The sequence below is a fragment of the Lichenostomus cassidix genome, chromosome 2 (genome assembly GCF_008360975.1).
Source record: "Lichenostomus cassidix isolate B80296 chromosome 2, HeHo_3.0, whole genome shotgun sequence".
NCBI lineage: Eukaryota > Metazoa > Chordata > Aves > Passeriformes > Meliphagidae > Lichenostomus > Lichenostomus cassidix.
This window is the reverse complement of record NC_139482.1, coordinates 4,228,261-4,248,772: the sequence shown is the minus strand read 5'-3', so window position 1 is coordinate 4,248,772 and position 20,512 is coordinate 4,228,261. Positions and strand designations below refer to the sequence as shown.

The 20,512-nt window shown below is 48.0% G+C and overlaps 1 protein-coding gene across 2 annotated transcripts; it reads right to left on the bottom strand.

Annotated features, from left to right (window-relative positions):
- Positions 1-716: 716 nt before the first annotated feature.
- Positions 717-18,697, bottom strand: LOC146440739 (cryptochrome DASH-like). 2 transcript variants are annotated; one of them, XM_085050180.1, is made up of 14 exons: positions 18,558-18,697; positions 18,282-18,454; positions 17,066-17,159; positions 16,644-16,774; positions 15,517-15,665; positions 14,481-14,569; positions 12,351-12,424; positions 10,634-10,723; positions 8,418-8,497; positions 7,523-7,582; positions 6,457-6,614; positions 3,480-3,599; positions 2,238-2,484; positions 717-1,101 (listed from the first exon to the last, which is right to left on the bottom strand). In XM_085050180.1, the coding sequence occupies exons 1-14, from the start codon at positions 18,612-18,614 to the stop codon at positions 956-958; spliced, it is 1,668 nt and encodes a 555-aa protein (XP_084906306.1). In that variant the 5' UTR covers positions 18,615-18,697; the 3' UTR covers positions 717-955. The 2 variants fall into 2 exon arrangements, with proteins under 2 accessions (XP_084906306.1, XP_084906307.1); XM_085050181.1 differs by having other exon boundaries at positions 2,308-2,484.
- Positions 18,698-20,512: the final 1,815 nt, after the last annotated feature.

Here is a 20,512-nt window from a genome sequence, read left to right as displayed (position 1 = left end):
GAGACACTTATGCCAGAGAGAACAGTGCTGTCACTAAAGCTGTTTCACTCTTTTTCCCCCCAAATCACTCCCTGATGGCTACATCCCTGCCCAGACCCCTAACACAACAAACTGGAATTATTAATGTGTCCCTTTACACCTGACAGGGTGTGTGTTCAAAATCACTTGGTTTGTCTGCTTCTGCAGAACAACCTGCTCTTGTGTTCAATGTCAGTTCATTTCTCATCTAGACCTGAATCCATCAACCCAGAGTGTTCAGAGATTTTACAGTATTACAGTTACTCTTCACCAAACAGGCCCAGTGGATCTCTAGCAGTAAATCCAGAGCCTTGTCCCATCTTTGGTGGTTTAGAGTGTTTAGAGCTGGGCTGCCCCTCAGATAACAGTGCTCTGTGACAGCACAAATACAGCCATCTCCAAATTCCCAGATTCTTCCAGCAAGTACAACATTCTGCATAAGAATAATATGCTAAAAATGGTTAGGAATCCATTTCAAACTGGTTTTGATGCTGAGTAGAAAACACGATTCTTGGCTATGAACTGAACATTTTTCAGCTTCCAGGCTGGTACCAAAAACAACAGGATACTGCAAGGACCCCAAGGAAGTTTTCATGAACAACAGACTGTTTCTCCTAAGTACCCCAGGAGACACAGTAGAAGAACATCCTCTGAAGTCTGTATCTATGGATCTGTGTGCAAATGAGGAAGATAAACTATTCCAGTAGCAAAATTTTTAATTGCACAACGAGCAGTGGGTTTAAAACTTTAAAACATGAAAAATTATCATAAGAAGTTTCAGTTCTGACTGAACACCTGCCACATAAACATTGGCTCCAGATTTTAAGGAGAGGTGCTCATACATGATCTCCAAATACCCATGTCCACCAAGTTACTTTACCATGCCAGATCTGTATCTTTGGCTTGTTTGAGGTGATTACCCATTATCCAGACAGCCTCAGCAGCAAAACCTCCTGCTGAGCACTCCTCCAGCCTTCAGCAAGCATCTTTCTTGCGAGAGAAGTAAAAATCTATCCCTCTGTCCTTGTGCTGTGGTGGTGCCTGTGCAGGTCCCCTCCTGCCCCTGGGATGGGGACTTCCTCCCTGTGGCAAATGACAGAGGAACAGTGAGATATTTACTGATGCTGCAGAGTGAATCTGGGCACAGAGCAGTGCTGACGTGCAGGAGAATGTGAACATGGAATTTCTGCCTCACAAGTTCACTAAAAAAGGCAGGAAGGCCTCACAGGCACTGCTCTAGGCTGGGATTTAGGAAACCAGGGTTTCTGGTAAGGTGAGCTGGGAAAGTTGATCAAAATTGGACTGTGGTCCAATGGAGAAGCTTTCTGGCTTCAAGTTTTATCAGTGCCTCAAACCAGTGTCTCACCAAGGTGCTCCTGCATAGAGTCCTGTCTCTGATCCCAGGAGGTTGGTAATCCAGGCTCTCCAACAACATGGATGAAACAGAAGGCTTTGCTTCCACAAAACTTCCTGCTCATGGCAAAGGAATCTGGACTAAAAATTTGGTACTGCACCTTGGGATTAAAACCTGAAATGGGGACGTGTTTCACTCTTCACTGACTTTGTACAACACCTAAGTTTGAGCCTCCACAAACTATCCTCACTCAGGAGGAGGCAGGGAGGATGCATGGGGGAAAAGCAAAATGCTGAAAACTCCTTGTAACACACAACCCCTGGTTATATGCATTTCCTTCCATATCCACCTCCTCCAAGAGCAACACCCCAGGCAGCAGATAAAAGCCTTGACATGATGCAGGATCAACATCTTGTTCTGTCCCCATTCTAAAGAGGAGATACACCCAAAAAAGCAAAGTGCAAGGAGCAGTCCCTGTATTTTCAGGTCTTGCTGAACTCCACTTTGGATGCACTCAAGCAGGAAGCTGGTTGTTTTTACTTCCACCTCCTGAACAGAGGGAAGGATGGCTCCCTTCTGTCCATCTGCACTGGGGAGTGGTCAGGCCAGTGGAGGCTTTGGAGATACCCCATTCCTCCATGCTGGCCAGGGCAGGGAAGGATGGTCAGAAGGAAATTCTCTGGCTAAGCCTTGCTGACTACACAAGGCTGATAGGACAGAAAAGCAGCAAAATTTACATCCTTCACCACTATGAGCAGGACAGACAGAGCTAAATAGCCCTGAGGGCACAGCCCCTGCCTTTTTGCCCCTTTGCATTAAAACAACTTTTTTCCCTTTACACCTGACAAAGAAGAGCAGAACTCACAGAGACTCCTACAGATGCAGAGCAGCCTCCTGGATCTCTCCCAGCCCATCCCAGCCTTCCCAGTACTCACAGGCCTCTGGGGGATGTGTCGGCTCCACTCTGGGGCTGTCACAACTGGCTCTGGGTAGGTCTTGCCTAGAGTTACTCCTGCCAGGGAGAGAGCAGCACTGCTCAGTGCCCAGGGAGTGTGGATGTCTGCTCCCTTTATGCCCTGCAGCTCTGGCACCCACAGCCGGATGTAATCCCCCTGCAAACAGAACCAATGGAACAGGATCCATTCAGTGACAATCTGTAAGGGCTTCCCAGCAAGGGTCTTTCTCAAGGGGAAAGAGAGGAGCCAGGCAGAGAATTTCCAGGTAGAGAAGCTGGTGTTGTACAGCATCAGTTATCTCTGACAAGCCTTAGCCCCTCCTGCTAAATCCCCTACCCAGAATGAGCTCTTAAAGATAGCCCTGGATGTCAGAGATCTCCTCACAGGCTCACTCTGCAGGCAGAGGAGGGAGGCAGAGGTGCATTTTTGGCACTGTTCCCCTGTCCTGTTTAGGACATCCTGAAATGAAGTTACCCCCAAGAAGTTTCCCGTGACTGAAGGAAATTAGGATGAGTAGCTCAGCTGCACACTCTTGTGCTGCTGAATCTCTCCTATTAACTCTACTGCTGTGTCCTCTACTAGGACCAATTTCTGATTTCTTATAACATCCTGCCAGCTACAGTGCCAAAAAGGCAACAGCACAGCCTGACATGAATAGTGTGGAAAGGAACAGTGTGGAAATGGGTAATCCAGTGTGTAAACACTGGCTAAGCACATGGAAAGATAATTTTTCTGCTCCCACCATTTAAGAGGATAGTCAGAGGAGTCACAGGTTTACTCTACAATTCAGCAGCTCTCAAGGAGCAGTTTTGTCTCTCTGGTAACTCCTGACTTCTCCAAGAAGCTGTTCTGTGCTCAGGGAAGCATCTCTGTGAGGTACTGACGGGATGTGGCTGTGACTCGGAGGAAATGGTGATGAAACACTAAACACACCGACCAGGGAGCGTGTGGGGAGCTCCAGCCTCCCTGGGGACAGTGGCAGCTTGGTAAAGTCACATCTCCCTGCACACAACGAGGAACTTGCCTGGCTGTTGGCCAGGAGGCACAAAAACTGCTTTTGTATCCACAGAGCAGACTGATCTCCTCTGCTCCCTGAAAACACCACATCCTTCCCTGCGCTCATCCTTGTAAAACAGCCAAACAAGACTTACATTGCCATCGTAATCCAGGCCTTGTTTGATCATGTTGAACTTCCTGCTGTCCCGTGGGTCATTGCCAATGCCAGCATTGTATAACCAGTTGCCATAATTGCTACAAACATCGTAATCCACCTTGAGAACAAAAGGAGAAAAGAGTCAGAAAAGCTGGGCTGGCCCTTGGTGAATCTTCTTGTCCATCCTTTAGCTCAAGGGGAAAATTCCTTGAATGGGATTCACTCCAGCCAGACTGGGGTGGTCAGAGCTCTCCCATGTAGATACAAGCTCCTCTTCTGGCTCAGAAAAGGACTGTGCTGCATAGCAGCTTTCTACAGCTGGGATCAGCTTCCCAGGCTACTTCAATTCATGATCCTTAGGTCAATGAGACAGATAAAAGTTCAAACAAAGTCTCTGTCTCAGTTTCCTTTCTTATAAAGAAAATTCTTTTTTTCTGCCTTCACAAGTAGCCCTAACTTTGGAGTGTTTACAGTAAAAAAAGTATTCAAATGTGAGAGAAAATTGAAAATTCTTCCTGACCAGTTACCCAGACACCACAGACTGACAAAATCATCTCTGCAGATCCTACTAGGCACACTGGAGAGAAGTCTATCTCAGACTGTGAGGAGAAACCACACAGTCTATATGAAGATGCAAACAGTACAAGCACTGCAGTTTTCTCCCACTGTCAAGTTAGTCCTCATCTAAACAAATAAAAAGATCTCAAGGATGCTTAGGTAAAATGGAGCACAGCTTTTGGAACAGGCACAAATGAGAGCAGAACATTATCCCATCTGAGCACTCTTCAGCTGGGCAGGGTAGCTTTAATCCAACACCAGTTTTCCAGTTGTAGGACATTTAAACCCAGCTCAGGAGGGGCATGGAAGTGATAGCAAAGCAGGTGTGGCATCTCTGAGCATTCCTAGGGGTGTCTGTGCTGCAAAAGCAGCAGCTGTGGCAGAAAGAGCTGGTTCAGTGCTGTTCTCCCTTTACTGCAGCCACAGCAGCAACACACAGAGATGTTTCCAAGATCTCAGCTGCTCCTTAGAGTGAGGAGCTCAGTGCACCAGGATGGGCAGAAGGCACAGGGAATGGGTTCTGTCAAGTTTTCCTTTCCCTGCAGAGCCAGTGAGTGCTGGGGTCAGGGTGAGCAGCAGCCAACTCTGCTCCCTGCACACCAGGCTTCCCCTTCCCAGCTCCCTTCCTCTAGCTGGTGAGATAAGGAGGGAAGAAAGATGCCATGGGAGGCCTGATTGTGTGATTAGCATACAGGAAAGTGTGTGGGAGGTGAGGGCAAATCCAAGGGGGCCCGGAGGAGGCAGGCTCATTTCCCCCTCAGCCTTGCCCCTTCCTGGCATTCTCTTCTGTTTGTTTCTCTGCCTTTCCTTGGGGCCTGACCCTGTGAATGAAATCAATGAAGTCAGAGCTGAGATATTCTCAGTTCAGGACACCAGTGGTCTCTGGCCTTTCCCCTGGCTCCAGTAGGTTGCAGAGAGCTTGTGCCTCAGTTTCCCTGCCTGTCTGGTGTGGATGGCACACACAAACACTCAGGGGCCTTTGTTGACAGTATTGGAGATGAAATAGGCATCACTTTCCTTTTCTTAGAGGCAAGTGAGACCAGTTTCAGTTCAGTACTGGCCTCTGCTCTTCTACAGCCATGTCTTCCCCACCAAGCTGATGTCTCCTATATGCTGCTCTGGGGATGCCACCAGGCTGCAGTGACAGAGCTGTGTGACACAGGCTGAAACAGAAGGGCACAAAGATCAGCCTGTGCCACACCAACCTACAGTGTCCATCAGCATCTGGGGCTTCCTGAGGTGAAAGGGCCAGTGCAGAGTGCTGGGCTGGTAGCACTCATGTCCTTAGAAATAAATGCAGATAACACAGGGAGCAGCTTTCTAGTGTGAGACCTTCCAGGTGTTCCTTACTTGTGGAACAGGACACACTTGTGGAAAGCTCTTGCTCTTATCTGGGAAAGCATCACTGCATGGAGCTACCAAAACCCCTTCCTGGAGGATCCTGAAGTCCTGCACTGTGTTGTAGTGCAAACCCACTGCTGCTCACAGCCTTGGAACAGCACCCAGACCTTCCTCCTGCAGCCAAAGCCATGTCAAAGCCCAGCTCCAAGGAAGTTAAAAAAAAAACATTCACAAAAAAGGCACTTTTAACTGCAAATAATGGGAAGGCAATTGGGCTTTCTGTGTCCCTCCAGCACTCCAAGTGAGTGGAAAGTTTTCTGATTGCCAGTAGCCTCCTGTATCCCACAGATAAGACTGTTAAAGTGAGGCTGATGTGAGTATTTGGCTTTTTCAGTCAGTACCATGAGAATCCATGGGGACTGAGGTCAGAGAAGTGACCCAGATACTTAACTGAGCTTGCACAGCTGCTGATTGATATATGAGAGGGCAATTGGTGCTCCAGTTGGCAGGGAGGCCTGTAACACCCCAGAATGAAGAAGGATGCCTCCAGCCAGGGTGGAGCTCCCTGGAAGCTGATCCAGCTATTGTCCCTACTTGCCTGTGCTTGACTAGACTGGCTTCCCTGTCCACAGCCATCAATGCACAGATGCTGTGCCAGCACACATTTCTTTTTATGTCCTATTTCTGGGCTGCCCTCCTCCCAAGCCTCTGGGGTGAGCAAATCAGAGCATTGTTAACATAATGTTTGAAAGTTTTCTCAAGTGTGATGGATCTCTGGCTAAAACCCTACATCAACCTATTACTGCAAACTTATCAACCTATTACTGCAACCTATTACTGCCTTATCAACCTATTACTGCAAACTTCCTAGCTACATCTTGGTTGATGATAGCTTTACTGTGGCAAAATTCCTTTTACTTATGTGATCCTTGGGAAGTTCACACCCTGCAAATAGTATATACATAGACTTGGATCAGCCTGAAAATTACTGATCACCATCTATATCCTTTCTCATCAATCAGGGCTGTCCTCCTGCCTGTCATTGAACTCCAGGTGCACAAAGGCTCCATTCTTACCAGCAGGTATTCAAACCATTCTGCCCCCATCCTCCAGTCCAGCCCCAGGTCCTTGGTGAGGAAGCTGGCGACGTTCTGCCTCCCTCTGTTCGACATGAAGCCCGTGGCACTCAGCTCCCGCATGTTGGCATCCACAAAAGGAACCCCAGTTTTGCCCTCTGCAGAGACAAAAGACAGCACTTGGACATCAGGATGTTTTTGTAAACCGACCTGTGGTCATGGATTCACAGCCATTTCCAAGACAGTGCAAATGCACAGCAGCAGGGAGAGATTTCAGTGTGGTTTAGCTGGAGTGCAGCCACTAAGATCCACTGGAAATTATATGGGATATCGCACTGAAAATTAAGCTGAGGAGGATTTTTGGCAAGGAAAAAATAAAAAAGGTACAGAAAAATCTCAGACTGGAAGAACAATCAGGCGGGTTGCAGGGAATTTTGCAGAGTAAAATAAATATTAGTGAGATGGGCCAAGAACAGAGAGATTCTTGACAGGTGACTAACAGAGGGATGTACTGGACAAATCCCCCAGGGTTAGCACCTGAAAAGTAGAGTTTGTCTGTTGTTAAGGAAAGGATTTATTTTGCCTGGGTGGTTTATTTTATCCTGTGTGCAAATGGGTACACATGGCATTAACAAGAAAAAAGATATACAGGTGTGTATTTCACTGATTTTGATACTTTAATCTGTTAGTCCCTCCAAGTTTTGAGATATTTTGTTTGCTATTCATGTTACAACAAAGTTATGAAAACTAAAGAAAAGACTGTGGGATTACCAAAGATGTGATTTAGTCTAAATTTGTTGTAACCTTGTAACCAAAGCAAACAGAACTAATTATAGCAGGCACGGCAATCTAACATTGATAAGAAGGGCTGGTCAGCCTCTGTGTGACTGAACAGAAGGGACCAGCAGGTCACAAACACTCCCTCCTTGGCAGGAAAATCTACCTGCAGTGCACCTCACAAAGCAGGACAATCCTGTGGGCTGTACAGAGACCCAAGTCAGCATCAGGACATGTGTGAGCCCCAAGAGGCATGTGGAAAACAGCAGCACACCCAGCCAAACCTGACCTTTCCAGCAGTCAAAGAGCTGAAGGTCCTTCTTCCAGGGGATCTCTTTACTTTGAAGCCCTATGGAGGAAAATAAAGAGCTGCTGATGAAGAAACACTGACACAGTGAGTTACTCATACAACAGCACAGCCAGGGGCATTTGGTTGACACAAGGTGTGAGGGTGAAGCTCAGCCTCTCAGTGCCAAAACAAACCAACTTTCTGCACAGGTTTAGAGATGATCCATTCCTCCCCTCAAGTGTTGCCAAGGGGTGACTTTTGCACACAGAGGGTGCTCAAGCCCTAATGGATTTTGACTATTTGTTTTCCTGGTGGTTGCTCAATTTTTTTCCCCTTTTTAATTAAAAATGACTCAGACCTCACAAGTGGACCAAGATGTGCTCTGGCCCATGCTGGTATTTTCTTTTTCAGCTTTATTTCAGGACAATGTTTATGTGAAATCCATTTCTGTAGCAGGTACTAAACCCAGAATTACCTGGCAGAAGCCCCAGTTAACACTTTTCCTATGTATTGCAATATCTGGTTTCTTGGGATTCACCCTGCTGGGTCAGTTCCTCTGTCCCACATCCTCTGGTAAACTTGGGCAAGCCTGGAGTCTGGATTCTACTTAAAGGTGGAATGACTCTGGAAACAGCATCTTCACTCCCGTGCTGCTGTTTCCCACAGACATGTGTTAATAATACTCCCCATATCTAATCAGATTTGGGGCTCAGTGTCCAGCACTGTCACGCTGAGGCACTTCTGTGCTAGAAGTGAGTCTCCAGCAGCATCCAGGGTGGTGACACAAGCACTGTGAGAAGAAAATTTGTGCAACTCAATGCCAACAGCCTCTTCTCTTCCTTTCCCTGTTATGAGACAGTACCTTGCCACTCCAAATACGATGATCCATACACACCTCTTAATGAGAAAATCCTTCTGCCATACTTCAGGGCCACAAACCGAAAGTAATCCCTCCACAGCAGCTCAAACAGGACCCTGAAACACAAAGCCATCTCTGTATTTCACTGTGGGTCAGATGTGATTCCCGAATTAGGATTTTGCTGCCATACAACCCATCATTAACCCTGTGAGGTTTATTCACAACAAGTAATTTCAGGGACTTCCCCCTGACACCAGTTCTTTCCCCAAGCCTACTCACCTGGCTTGCAGCTGGGTGACTACAGGCAAAGCAAACTTTGCATGAATCACTTGGGAAGCTTTCCTTAGCTCACATGCAGGAGCAGAGTTTCAGGAAATGTGTTCCTCCTCCGTCCCTACTGGGATGTAATTCTCCAAAGAGCAGGGCGAGGGCCTGATTCAGCTTCACGCTTCCGCAAGAACGAGTGCATCAGCACATTCCTCAGAGCTTGGCTTGATTTAAGCAACAACCTTCACAAGGGACTAAAGGCACCTTTCAAAACTGGTTTGCAGAGCTCCAACTCATGAGATCAGCTGCTTGGCCCATGGAAAATAGGCAGTTTCATATAAAAACTTTTATAGAAAAAGAGCTTCTTATAAAATGATGGCACATCAGCCTCAGAGACCTGCTTCAACTCTCTGCCATATGGGAAGCACTCTGCTCAGCTGATTTTTAGGCTGACAAGATCTTTCTTGTCAGCCCAAAATCTGGTTGCTGAACAGAATCTGGTTGCTGGACAGAAAAAATCTGGTTGCTGAACAGAATCACAGAATCAGGGAATCAATTAGGTTGGAAAAAACTCTGAGATCAAGTCCAGCCTATGACCAAACACCACCAGGGCAACCAGACCATGGCACTAAGTGCCATGTCCAGTCTTCCCCTGAACACCTCCAGGAACAGTGACTCCACCACCTCCCTGGGAAACCGATTCCAGTATCTAATCACCCTTCCTGTGAAGAAATTCCTCCTAATGTCCAACCTGAACAGGACACTGTCCAAATCCTAAAAAGTAGTGTCATAATACTGAGCTTTGATGAGTCCCTCACGTGCAGCCACCACAACCTACTTCACTGTACAACTGACTTCTTGGGAGCTTGACAGCTTCATTTTTATAACTACTGAACACTTAAAATGCTAAAATCACCATGGCATGCCAGCTGCCAGCAGGTTGGTTGACTGTTAGATGGAAAACATGAGTATGTTCATTTCTTGAAACCTTTCCTCTCTTAATTGTCTTTGAAGTTAAAAAACCCCAAACATGCACTTCAAGGGTGTTGATATTTTATCTGTCACTTGAATTTTAATGAAACTGAGCATTTTGGCCAGAATGGTTGGCAGTGTTCTGCCTGTTCTTCACCAACCACTGTGCTGTTTGACATGTTGCAAATGTAACAAACCAAAAAGAATTATTTAGTTTCTAGATTTTGCACAGATGTTATGGTTTGGGATTTTTCCCATCCAAGTCCAGTGTTAGGCCAGGCTCTAACATGAACCTGCTTCTCTATCAGAGCTCTAGGTTCTGATTCACAGTGTCAGGGCAGAGCTGAGCAAGGCAAGTTCAACGCCAGCCCAGGGATGGATAAACTGAGTTCAACCATCCCCAGACTCCCCCAGGAGAACCTGCAGGCAGGAGAGCAGCCAATGGAGAGGTGAGGAAGAGGACAGGTGGCAAGGTGGGTGCATTAAACCCAATTTCCAGTGCCCTCTTGCTCTCTGCTCTGGTGTGGGGGTCATTGCCAGGCAGCTGAGCAAACACGGTGCCATTTCCTTCAAACACCATGGGATTTGTACAAGTCAGTTGCTGAGACTTTGGGGTGAAATCCTGCTCATATCCTTGGCAGGAAAAACCCTGTGGCTTTTATTTGTAAATTATTCTTCCTTCTCATCTAGCCCATAATAACAACACAGAGACGGATGGTGTTGATTTGCTGAGACTGTTTTTAAAAATCATGAACTACAGTTCCCCAGCAATAATAATGACAACTAGCATTCATAATCTTTACTTACACAGTGCCTAAAGCCCCTGGGTGTCAAAGACAGACTAATAAATCCATACTGAAAAAGAACTACAGTGCAATTCAGAGGAACCAGCCAGCAGGCACAGGAAAAACAAACATTAATTACAACGAGAGTTAACAAATCATTCTCCTGTGCACAAAATGCCAGGTTCCTTTTCAGAGAAAATAAGCCCTGCTGATGGTGCAAAGACATACCAGTATGTGCTCTGATTTGCTGTTCTCTCTCTCTCATACTTCTGGATCTGCTCATAGATGTATCGAGGTGAGATGCAGCCCAGTGCCAGCCTGAAAGCAGAGGAATGATGTCCTGAATGCCATGCAGGACTGACAGCTTGATGTCAGTTCAGAGGGAGGGCAGGGGCAGTTTTGTGTCTAGAGTTGTTGTCTAAACAACTCTAGATAAAAAGTTCTGCTTGTTTTGCAGTTCTGACCCTGACTTCCTAAATGGCTTTAGTCAAGTTGTGTAACTCCTCTGCAACTCTTCAAGAGAGAGAATCCCTTCCAAGAATGAAAATCCTCCCCTTCCCAGAGTATGACTGTTACAGGAGCCTCCAGGCTACAGAGAGAAATCATTTTTACACAAGTTTGACAAGTTGCTCCTAAATGATTTGACAAACCCAGTGACAAACCCAGAAAAGGATCTCAAATGTCAGCCTCTGCATCACCTGTCCTACCTGTCCTTTTACTACAAACCTCCTTGTCATAAGCCCAGGGCTCCTTTTCCTTCAGTGTCTCATTTCAGCAACCACAGAAGGCAAGTGACTGCTGAAAATCTGAGCCCAGGCAGGAAAACCAGGGAATCAAATCCCACTCTGGCATTTCAACCCACTGGGCTCCTTCTATTTGTTCCAAATCAGTGCTGTGAAAGACAGGAAAGAGCTTGCAGACTCCAGCCCCATCATACAGGCTCATAATGAACAACTTTTATCTTGATTTTCCTAGAAATGCATTTTATTGCCATTTCCACTATGGCTTGGACATTCTAATGAATTTTGGAAAACAGGAAGAAAGGCCTTGAGGAAGAGTTTTTCCTTAATTGCTGACGAGCTCTAATGGCCAGTGTGAGATGGGAATGACTGGCTGCAATCTGAACCACTCTGATTTTGATTATTTGACAGAGGAACATTTTGGGACAGGCAGATCAGGACTGTCTGCTCTGGGCAAGTGGCCAGCTTGGAAAAATTCAAGTGGAGGCCACAAATTTCCACAGTGCCAGCAGTCCTGAAATCCTGAAGTGCCACCAGATGGAGCCATCCACTGCAACCATAAAAGCATGAAGCTAGTTGGAAACTAGAAATCCTAACCTTTATAGCCTCAGAAATTTGCTTCTCATTGCAATTCTATTGGGAGAATCCAGATGGTCTCAGCTTAGGCTGAACTGGATTCTGCTGCCTGCAATTCCAGTCTGGAATTGAGTCTGCCTCTTCCAGCACCAGGGACCAAACCCCCCAGTTAAAAATCAAGATATTTACCCAAAAAAAAGATCCTTTCCAACAAGAATAATCAGAAGTATCTCTTCACCCCACAGGAAAAGAGAAAGGCAGTGAGGTGGGATGGCTTGCCCCAGAGTATTCAGAAAAACAGAATTGGGCTGAGTTCTGCTACAACCCAACTAACACTCTGAAGCTGTGTTGTTTCCCTGCCCTTCCCTTCCCACACAAAGCAGCACCAAGCCAAAGGCAAATGGTGAGTCCCTCCTGCTCCCTGTCCAATGGTGCTCCCAGCACACCCAGTTCTGCTGCACTGCAGCAGCTCCAGGGAAGTGCAGCTTCAGAGCTGCTCTACCACAACAAAAAGGGCCAAAGGAATCACACCTAGACCCCTAGCCATACCCAGCACTCAGCAGACAGGTAACATCAGTTTGGGATGGAAGCAGAAAAGGATTTTCCAGTCTCACAAAAAAAATCTTTACCATGGTGCAAATTTGGTTGAGTAATCCATTCCCACCAGCCCATTCCGAGTCTCCTTGTAAGATGCAATCAGGTTCTGGAAGAGCAAAAGAACAAAAGGTTTTAATACTTTACAAGCAAGCTGCTGTTTTCTTTCCTTCTGGAGCCAGAGCAACCTGGCAGGGCTGGGTTCCCTCTTATGGCTGCCTGCAAGGATTGCACAGCTGCCAAATTCCTGCCTCCAGTGCTCAGGGATTAATCAGGCCAGCAGTTTTCATTACAGCTCTGGGATGTGTGTCACAAGCTGTGCTCCCCACTTCATGCCTGTAGCATGTTTCTTTCTACCAGCACTGTGCACCTGGCTGTGCTGCTCCCTGGCCATTCCCATCTGATCCTGGATCAATAATCCATGCAGAAGCACCAGTGGAATGGGCAGCTGGCTCCCTTATCCAACTGGCTGCTTATTTGGGGGCTTGAGAACCACTCTGACACCACCCAACAATCACTCAGCTGCAGGAAGCCTGATCACTGTTCTTTCTGTGCCCCCACATTTACAGCAGGATGCAGATCTTCCAAGTTCTGAGCATTCCATGGACAATGCAGAGGACAGAGGGAAGACCCATCTCTCCTTGATCCCCTTCACTGCACAGGTCACAGTTGCTAAAGGGCTGTTGCAGCTCACTGGGGAAGACAACATTTGCACTACAAAAGAGGAAAGAACAGGTTTTCCAGCACTGATTATATTAATGTTTAACCAAGAGCAGAAGCTATGCACACTCTACTCATTTTGGCTGGGATGGAGTTAATTTTCTTCACTGTAGCTAATCTGGGGCTGGTTTGGATTTGTGCTGAAAACAGTGCTGATAGCACACCAATGTTTTCCTTACTGCTGAGCAGAGCTCACACAGCCTCAAGGCCTTTTCTGCTTCTCTCACCACCCCACCCCAAGCAGGCTGGGGGTGCACAAGGAGTTGGGAGGAGACACAGCTGGGACAGCTGACCCCAGCTGACCCAAAGGGTATTCCAGACCATATGATGTCATGCTCAGTATATAAAGCTGGGTAAGGAGAGAGTGGAGATGTTTGGAGTGATGCCATTTGTCTTCCCAAGTAACTGTGATGGGGCCCTGCTTTCCTGGGGATGGCTGAACACCTCCCCACTGATGGGAAGTATTAAATGAATCCTTACCTCACTTTGCCTGTGCACGCAGCTTTTGCTTTCCCTATTAACCAGTCTTTACCTCAACACATGACTTTTCTCACTTTAATCCTTCTGAATCTCTCCTCCATCCCACTGGCAGGGACTGAGGGAGCAGCTGTGTAGGGCTGAGCTGCCTCTTGGGGTTAAACCAGGACAATGCTCCCCAAAAGCAAAGGAATGTAGGAACTTTGGAAACCCAGCTGAAAGGATGCCCTGGAGTTGTCCCAGTGAGGTGCTGGGAACACCACACTTTTAACCCATCTCAGCTGGAGAGGTGCTCCCTCCTTTATCCACAAAGCTGCTTGGGGTCTGATGCTGTTGGAAATCAGCACATGTGCTTTTGAATTCAAACAAGGCAAATTCAAGACAGTTCCTCAAATTAGCCCCAGAAAGAAGTTCAAAAACTGTCTGACAAAATGCAGTCAGCAGGAGCTTCACCAAAGCAAGGAAACAAGTGGTAGCTGTCATCATTGGCTGCAAGCTTTTAAACCACACTACAGAAACCTCCTACTATTTATAACTGCGGGCAGAACTTGGGTCGCTTGTTCCTCACCCCAGTTGCAATTCCAGCCCTTCAGGCCACTTTTCACTCCTCCAAAACAGAGGAACTACATTGCTGATGACGTGGGACATGAGCACAGAAGGAGCAAATCAAGGTAAAGCAGCTCAAAAATTTTGTCCCAAGTCCCAGAAGTTAATGGAAAAAAATACTTCAGCGAAATGGCCAGTAAACTAGGCTCCTAAGCATTTGGCTTACATTCCCCATTCCCAGATGACTTCTTTTTGGTCTAGTTTGTCTTTCTGAAAAAACTGAAATAATGCTAATTCCCTCCTTTGCAAAGTTTTATACAGGACCTAAGGAAATATTATTAGGAAGTGAAATTGCAGCCTCACCCACTTGCACAGCCCTGTGTACAAGGGGGAGGATGTAGGCAAGGAAATGTAAGAGTTACCGTGTCCCAAAAATAATATTGCAGCCTCATTAGAGCCTGGGTCTCTCCTCCACTGCAGGGGAAGGCTGTTCGTGGATCAGTCACAGGATCTGCCACAGAAAACACCAGCACCTTGTTACCCCCTGGGAAAGCATCTCAAAGGCAGGGAGCTTAAAATCTAGGGATGCTCAGCAGTGGGGATGTCTGCTTTGAGGGTGTAAAAGATTGTGTGGTCTCCCTTCAAAATAAGGAGCACATCAAACATATTAAAAATCACTAAGAGGATGTTTCCTACCCAGCTGCAGGGCAGCTCCTTGCACACAGGGAGTTTACCTTCGTTTGCAGTGTGAGTGAACTGAGGCTTAGCTACTGTTTGAAGGGCAACCACTGCCTCCCTGTTTTGATTCTCAGTAAGACATATCATACAATCATAGAATCACACAGATTGGTTTGGGTTGGAAGGGACATTAAAGATCATCCAGTTCCAACCCCTGCCATTTCAGGGACACCTTCCACTATCTCAGGTTGCTCCAATCCCTGTCCAACCTGGCTTTGAACACTTCCAGGGATCCAGGGGCAGCCACAGCTTCTCTGGGCACCCTGTGCCAGAGCCTCACCACCCTCATAGGGAAGAATTACTTCTTCACATCTAATCTAAATCTACTCTTTTTCAGTTTGAGGACAAATATCTGCCTAACCCTGCAACTAGAGGCAGATGCTTCTGCAGCAACTCCTAGACTGAAAGGGCCATAATAATCCAATCACCCTTAGGGAATATTTTTCATTTATCTCTTGAGCACTCGTTGTCTCTGCATCTTTACAAGGAGACACTTCTGTGAGAGAATATAATGTGCAGTGCAAGATGCTTGGCTTGCAATAGCAATCAGAGCTCAAGTGCAGCCACTACAGGTACTTCACCCTGGCTGAACATCTGGGAATCTGGAGCAGCAGGGAATTCATAAACCGTATTTTTAAAAACAGATCTAAGTAGGATATCTTAAAGAACAGAACCCTAGTAGGATCTCACAGGAGCAATAGCCAAATGAAGTTTTCTCACCCTTCTGTCCGAAATCCTCCATTGTAGGGATACTCCCTTCTTCCAGCCCTGGAGCCAGGGGCTTTAGCTGCTCTGCCATCTGCAGGGTTGGCCTGACTTTGGCTTGGGATTCCAGGGCTTTTCGGAAGTGAGTGTAGACATCAGGTAACCTGCAGGGACAGAGCACTCAGGTCACTGCAGGGTGGCTGCCCTGGCCCCTCCACACCCCACACACCCCTTCCTCAGGAGGAGGATTAGCATTCCAGGCTGTCCTCTCACGTTTGTGATGCCTGTTTGGACACTGCCAGCCACAATAGAGGCAGATGCCCCCGGGGATAACAGCCACCAGAAGCTCAGTCCTTCGCCCAGTTTCTTTCTGCTTCTGATGCAAATTGTGCCTTTTCAATGTAAGGTGTGTCCTGATGGGGAAATCCATGAGAGCCAGATTAATCTCACCTAACTTCTGATTAACACAGCTCACCTCAGTGTAAAAATCTGCATCCTCATGGTGCCTTTTCAGCTGAAGGAGAAAAACAGGCATTTTCATGGCCTGACTCATCTGCCCCTTATTTTACACATTTTACACAGAACACCATGAATCACTCAACTCCATCAACTACACCTCAAGTGACTACTGAAGAGTCCACACACAAAGGAGGGGTTGGAAGTAAGTAATCTCTTAGGTCCCTTCCAACCCAAAATTTTCTGTGACTCTAGAAAGTTGCTCCAGGGGAAGTTTAGATTGGGTATTTGGAAAAGTTTCATCATAGAAAGGGTGCTCAGGCTGGAACAAGCTGTCCAGGGAAGTGGTGCAGTCACTGTCCCTGGAGGGATTTAAAAGATGTGTGGATGTGGCATTGAAGGACATGGTTTAGTGGTGGGTTTGGCTTAGTTCATGGCTTGACTTGATGATCTTAGAGGTCTTTTCCAGCCCCTTAATAAATGGTGAAACACACACCTTGGCTTTAGACATATTGAAGCATAAATCCTACTAGTGCAGAGGGGTCAATGTGCTGTTTCCCCTCTGTGTGCCTCAGCATGACAGCACTGTTCCATAAAAGCACAAATAGATGGACTAATGGGTCCTTTTCCTGCGGGACCAGATGACTGGGAGTGAGACACAAATGTGACACCATGGATCAGCCCACCTGTCAATAGGCCTGAAGGGAAGATCATCCCGATGGTACAGCGTGGAGCCCCAGAAGGTCTGAATCTTCACCCCGTGCTGCCTGCACACCTGGCACAGCCCCTCCTCCACATCCAGCTCCTCCTTCGTGGCCTGGGGAGAACAGGAGAGTGAGGCCATGGCTGCACAGCCTCAGCTCCCACCTGCACACAGACCCTGGCCCTGGTCTTGCCCTCCTCATGCATTGCCTCCTCCACATTGCCTTCATCCCTTTGCCCCATCGAGGACTCCCACTTGGGGATTCCCCATCCCAGGAACTACTCAGTTTCCCCGAGGTTAACACCACCACAGCCAAGAAAAGCTCCGAACACACAGGATCTGCATCACCACTCGGTTGTGGAAGAAACCTTCACAGCATAATTTTAACTCGAGTATTTCCCTTACCTCTTCATGGAAAACCACAACGCTGACAGAGCCCAGCTGAGTAATCAGATCACGGACCACATCTTCCGGCTTCCCCTTCCTCACAACCAGGGTACTAAAATACAAAATACTGGCCTGAAATAGGTTTGGTATTATTGTTATTTTTGTGTGCAAAGAGGTCCTCGTCCCAGCCCAGGCAAGCACCCATGTCCTAATTTTCTATGGAGCACAGTGTGTGGAGGCAGACAGACAGGATTTGACCAGCCTGCATTTTTTAGGAGCCCCTGAACAAAATTTGTAAGCCTCTGGGGCTTAGTTTGTGTCAAACACATTTCTGCCACTCCGAATGCCTTAGAAAGGATGACTGGGCACAAAGCCAGGCTGTTACCTAAAACTGAATCTGTTCACCCTCACACACTACAGAAATTAAAGGGCTGCCTGATGCATCTTGCCCAGGTTTCCCACAGAGGTGGTGGGTGTCCCATCCCTGGAAATATTCAAGGTCTGATTGAATGGAGTCCTGAACCTGATCTGGTTGAAAATATCCTTGCTCATGGCAGGGGGTTGGACTGGATGGCCTTTAAAGGCCCCATCCAACCCAAACTATTTTATGACTCTATGATCTTTCGTTAGCCAAAGCCAGATATTACCTGCTAATGGATTCCTCAGGCCCTGGTCTACCCTAATTACGGTTCCAAAGGCACCATAAATGAGGCATCTCTGAAGACCCCCTTCCCACAGAGCAACCTACCAGAGACTGGGTTTAGTGGGACAGGGCAGAACCCTCCAGTCTCAGAAGCCAGGGATCCATGCTGGGCTGCCTCAAGTCCTAGGGAAAACTCTCCAGGGACAAGAAAGGCCAGAGGCCACAGTGGCTACTGTAATTACCCACATCTCAAAAGAGTGCCATTGGTATCTCCCACTGTCAGGGCTCCGAGCAAAGCACTGAAGGCTGAACACACCTGTGGCATCAGAGTTCCAGACAGCAAAACCCATGTGGCACAGAGCCTGGATGGCTCTTTGTCCCCTGTGCAGGCTCTTTGTCCCCCAGCAGCAGGTCACTTGAACAGGGGCTCCACATGGGACCACACTGCATCTAACAGAAGGACAGTGGCTCTCTGCAATAAGCCATCAGAGCCCAGATTACCCTGCATGAACCAACTCACAGCATGGTATGTGTTGGAAAAGAGTAGAAAAATAAAACTAGATGTTATTTGCACGGTGCTTTCTTAACTACCTTCCTTTTTTCTTGAGCGTTTCCCTCAGATCCGTCACACTTTCCAGCAAAAACCTGAGCCTGTGTGGCCCCGTTTTGGGGAAACCATAGCAGTGGGTGCGCAGGTAGTGCCGCGGGTCGAAGCAGTAGAGGGGAACCACGAAATCCGCGTTGCTCTGAGCCCAGTGCAGCACCTGGAAACACAGGGAGGGCCGTGAGAGCTGCGGGGGCAGGATGCAGGGAGAATCCCTCCCCATCCTGCCGAGCAGCGGGGTTATCCCCGCAGAAACTCCCTACCTGGTTGTCGTGGGCGCGCAGGTCGCAGCGCAGCACGCAGATGGCCGTGCCCGGCATGGTCCCTCAGCGTGGCCTCTGCCACCTCCCCCGGCCCTGCTGTGTCCTCCCCGTGCCCGGCGGTGTCCCCTCTGCCCGGCCCCTCATCCCGCCCCGCCGGGGAGGAGCTGTCCTGCCCCCGCATCCCGTGTCCGCCCCCAGCGCATCCCGTGCGGCGGGCGCGTCCCGTCCTGCATCCCTGCAGGGCATGGGGACCGGGGCGACATCACATCCCTCGGGATCCCCGCGCTTTTCCACGGCAGCTTATGCCACAGCCCTTCCCCGGCCGTCACACTTATTGCTGGGTGTCTTTTTAACCTCTTTATGTTTTTTTAATCGATCTTTCACGCAGCAGCATCAGGGAGCAGCCTCGCTGCTAAGGCTCAGCCACGGCGACAGCGACCCTCTGCAAAGGTCGGTGTCACCGAGCCTCGCCCTGCTCCGACTGTGTTGATCGGAGCTTGTCCTTCAAATCCCGTGGCTGCGATGTGATGTCCCCTAGCACAGCAACCAGCTTTGCAGAGAGTTTGTCACCTGCTGACCGACAAAAGGCAAGCTGTAAATTAGCAATAATTAATGTATTTCGTTCTCAGCACCGGCAGAAGTGGCTGAAGTGAAAAGGCTTTGCCTCATCTTATAGCTTCCGTCAGCTGACATTGGACACCAGTAGTCACACATCCCTTACTCACTGAATTCTCCCTCCGGATCCTTTTTATCCTTCAGCTACTCATAAGAGGAAACCAAGCACAGGAACAGCCTGGCCAGGGAAGTGGTGGAGTCACCATCCTTGGAGGGATGTAAAAGTAGTGTAAATGTGGTGCTTAAGGACACAGCTAAGTGGTGGATGTGGCAGTGCTGGGTTAATACTCGAGGTCTTTTCCAACTGAAATGAGTCTCTGATTCTAGGAAATGCTTGGTTGATGTGGTCTCCAGCCACCTGCTTCCCTTGTGTAACTTCACTGATTGTCCTGGCAGAGGATGGAGAAGGGCTCAGCTCATGCTTCAGCAAGGAGCTGGTGAGATTCAGGATCCAGATTTACAGCAACAAATTGCTGCAGCTTATTTAACTACCTGAGCTGCTGAAGTGCAGCTTTTGGTGAAGCCACATGGACTCTGACCAGCTGACCAGAAATTAAACGTGGTACCCAAGCCCCAGTGGGGACTCCTGGCTTTACTTCCATCTCCTCCAGGCCTGGAGGTGCTCTGCATGCAGCCTGCATGGGCTGCCTGTGGGAAGTGATGTGGTTCTCCATGGAACCCACATGACACATCATCTCCTGATCTCTGCTCTGTGCACCAAGGGCTCCTTTTCCTGGCTCAGCAGCTGCAGCCCATTGAGAACCAGTGACTCATCCCACAGGGCTCATGTTTGGTAACAGAAAAGAGGAGCCAAAACTTTGGCTCATGCCCAAGGAAAACACTGTTGTCAGCTTGCAATGCTTAGAAGACAACATGTCTCTTTATCATATTAGAAATAATGAAAAAAAAAAAAAAAGCAACACCCCAGTTTATAAATCTTCCCTGTTTCCCTTTGCCTTCATTTGGATGAGGACAAACAGTGCAGTTGGCTTTGCTTTTGTTTGCAGTCAGGCTTCCCCCACAGTGTCTTGGTTGACATTAAGCTGGGCCAAGTCTGGCAATGCTGACATCCTCTTGCAGCTTACTCAGAGCAGCGAGACAGCCACCCACGTGCACTGCAACGCCAGGAGCCTCCTCAGGAGGCTGGGCAACACAGGGGTGCCCTGCTGCCTGCAAAGGGGGTTTTCCCATTGGTTTCCTCCAAACACACACCTCTGCATCGTGAGTTAAAAGATTCGAAGCTCTCGATGTGACGGTGAGGAAAGAAAAGTGGGTTTAACAGCAAGAGAGTCTCAGCCAGCTTTGGATGTGTATTGATGTAAAGGGTGTGAGGTGTCCAA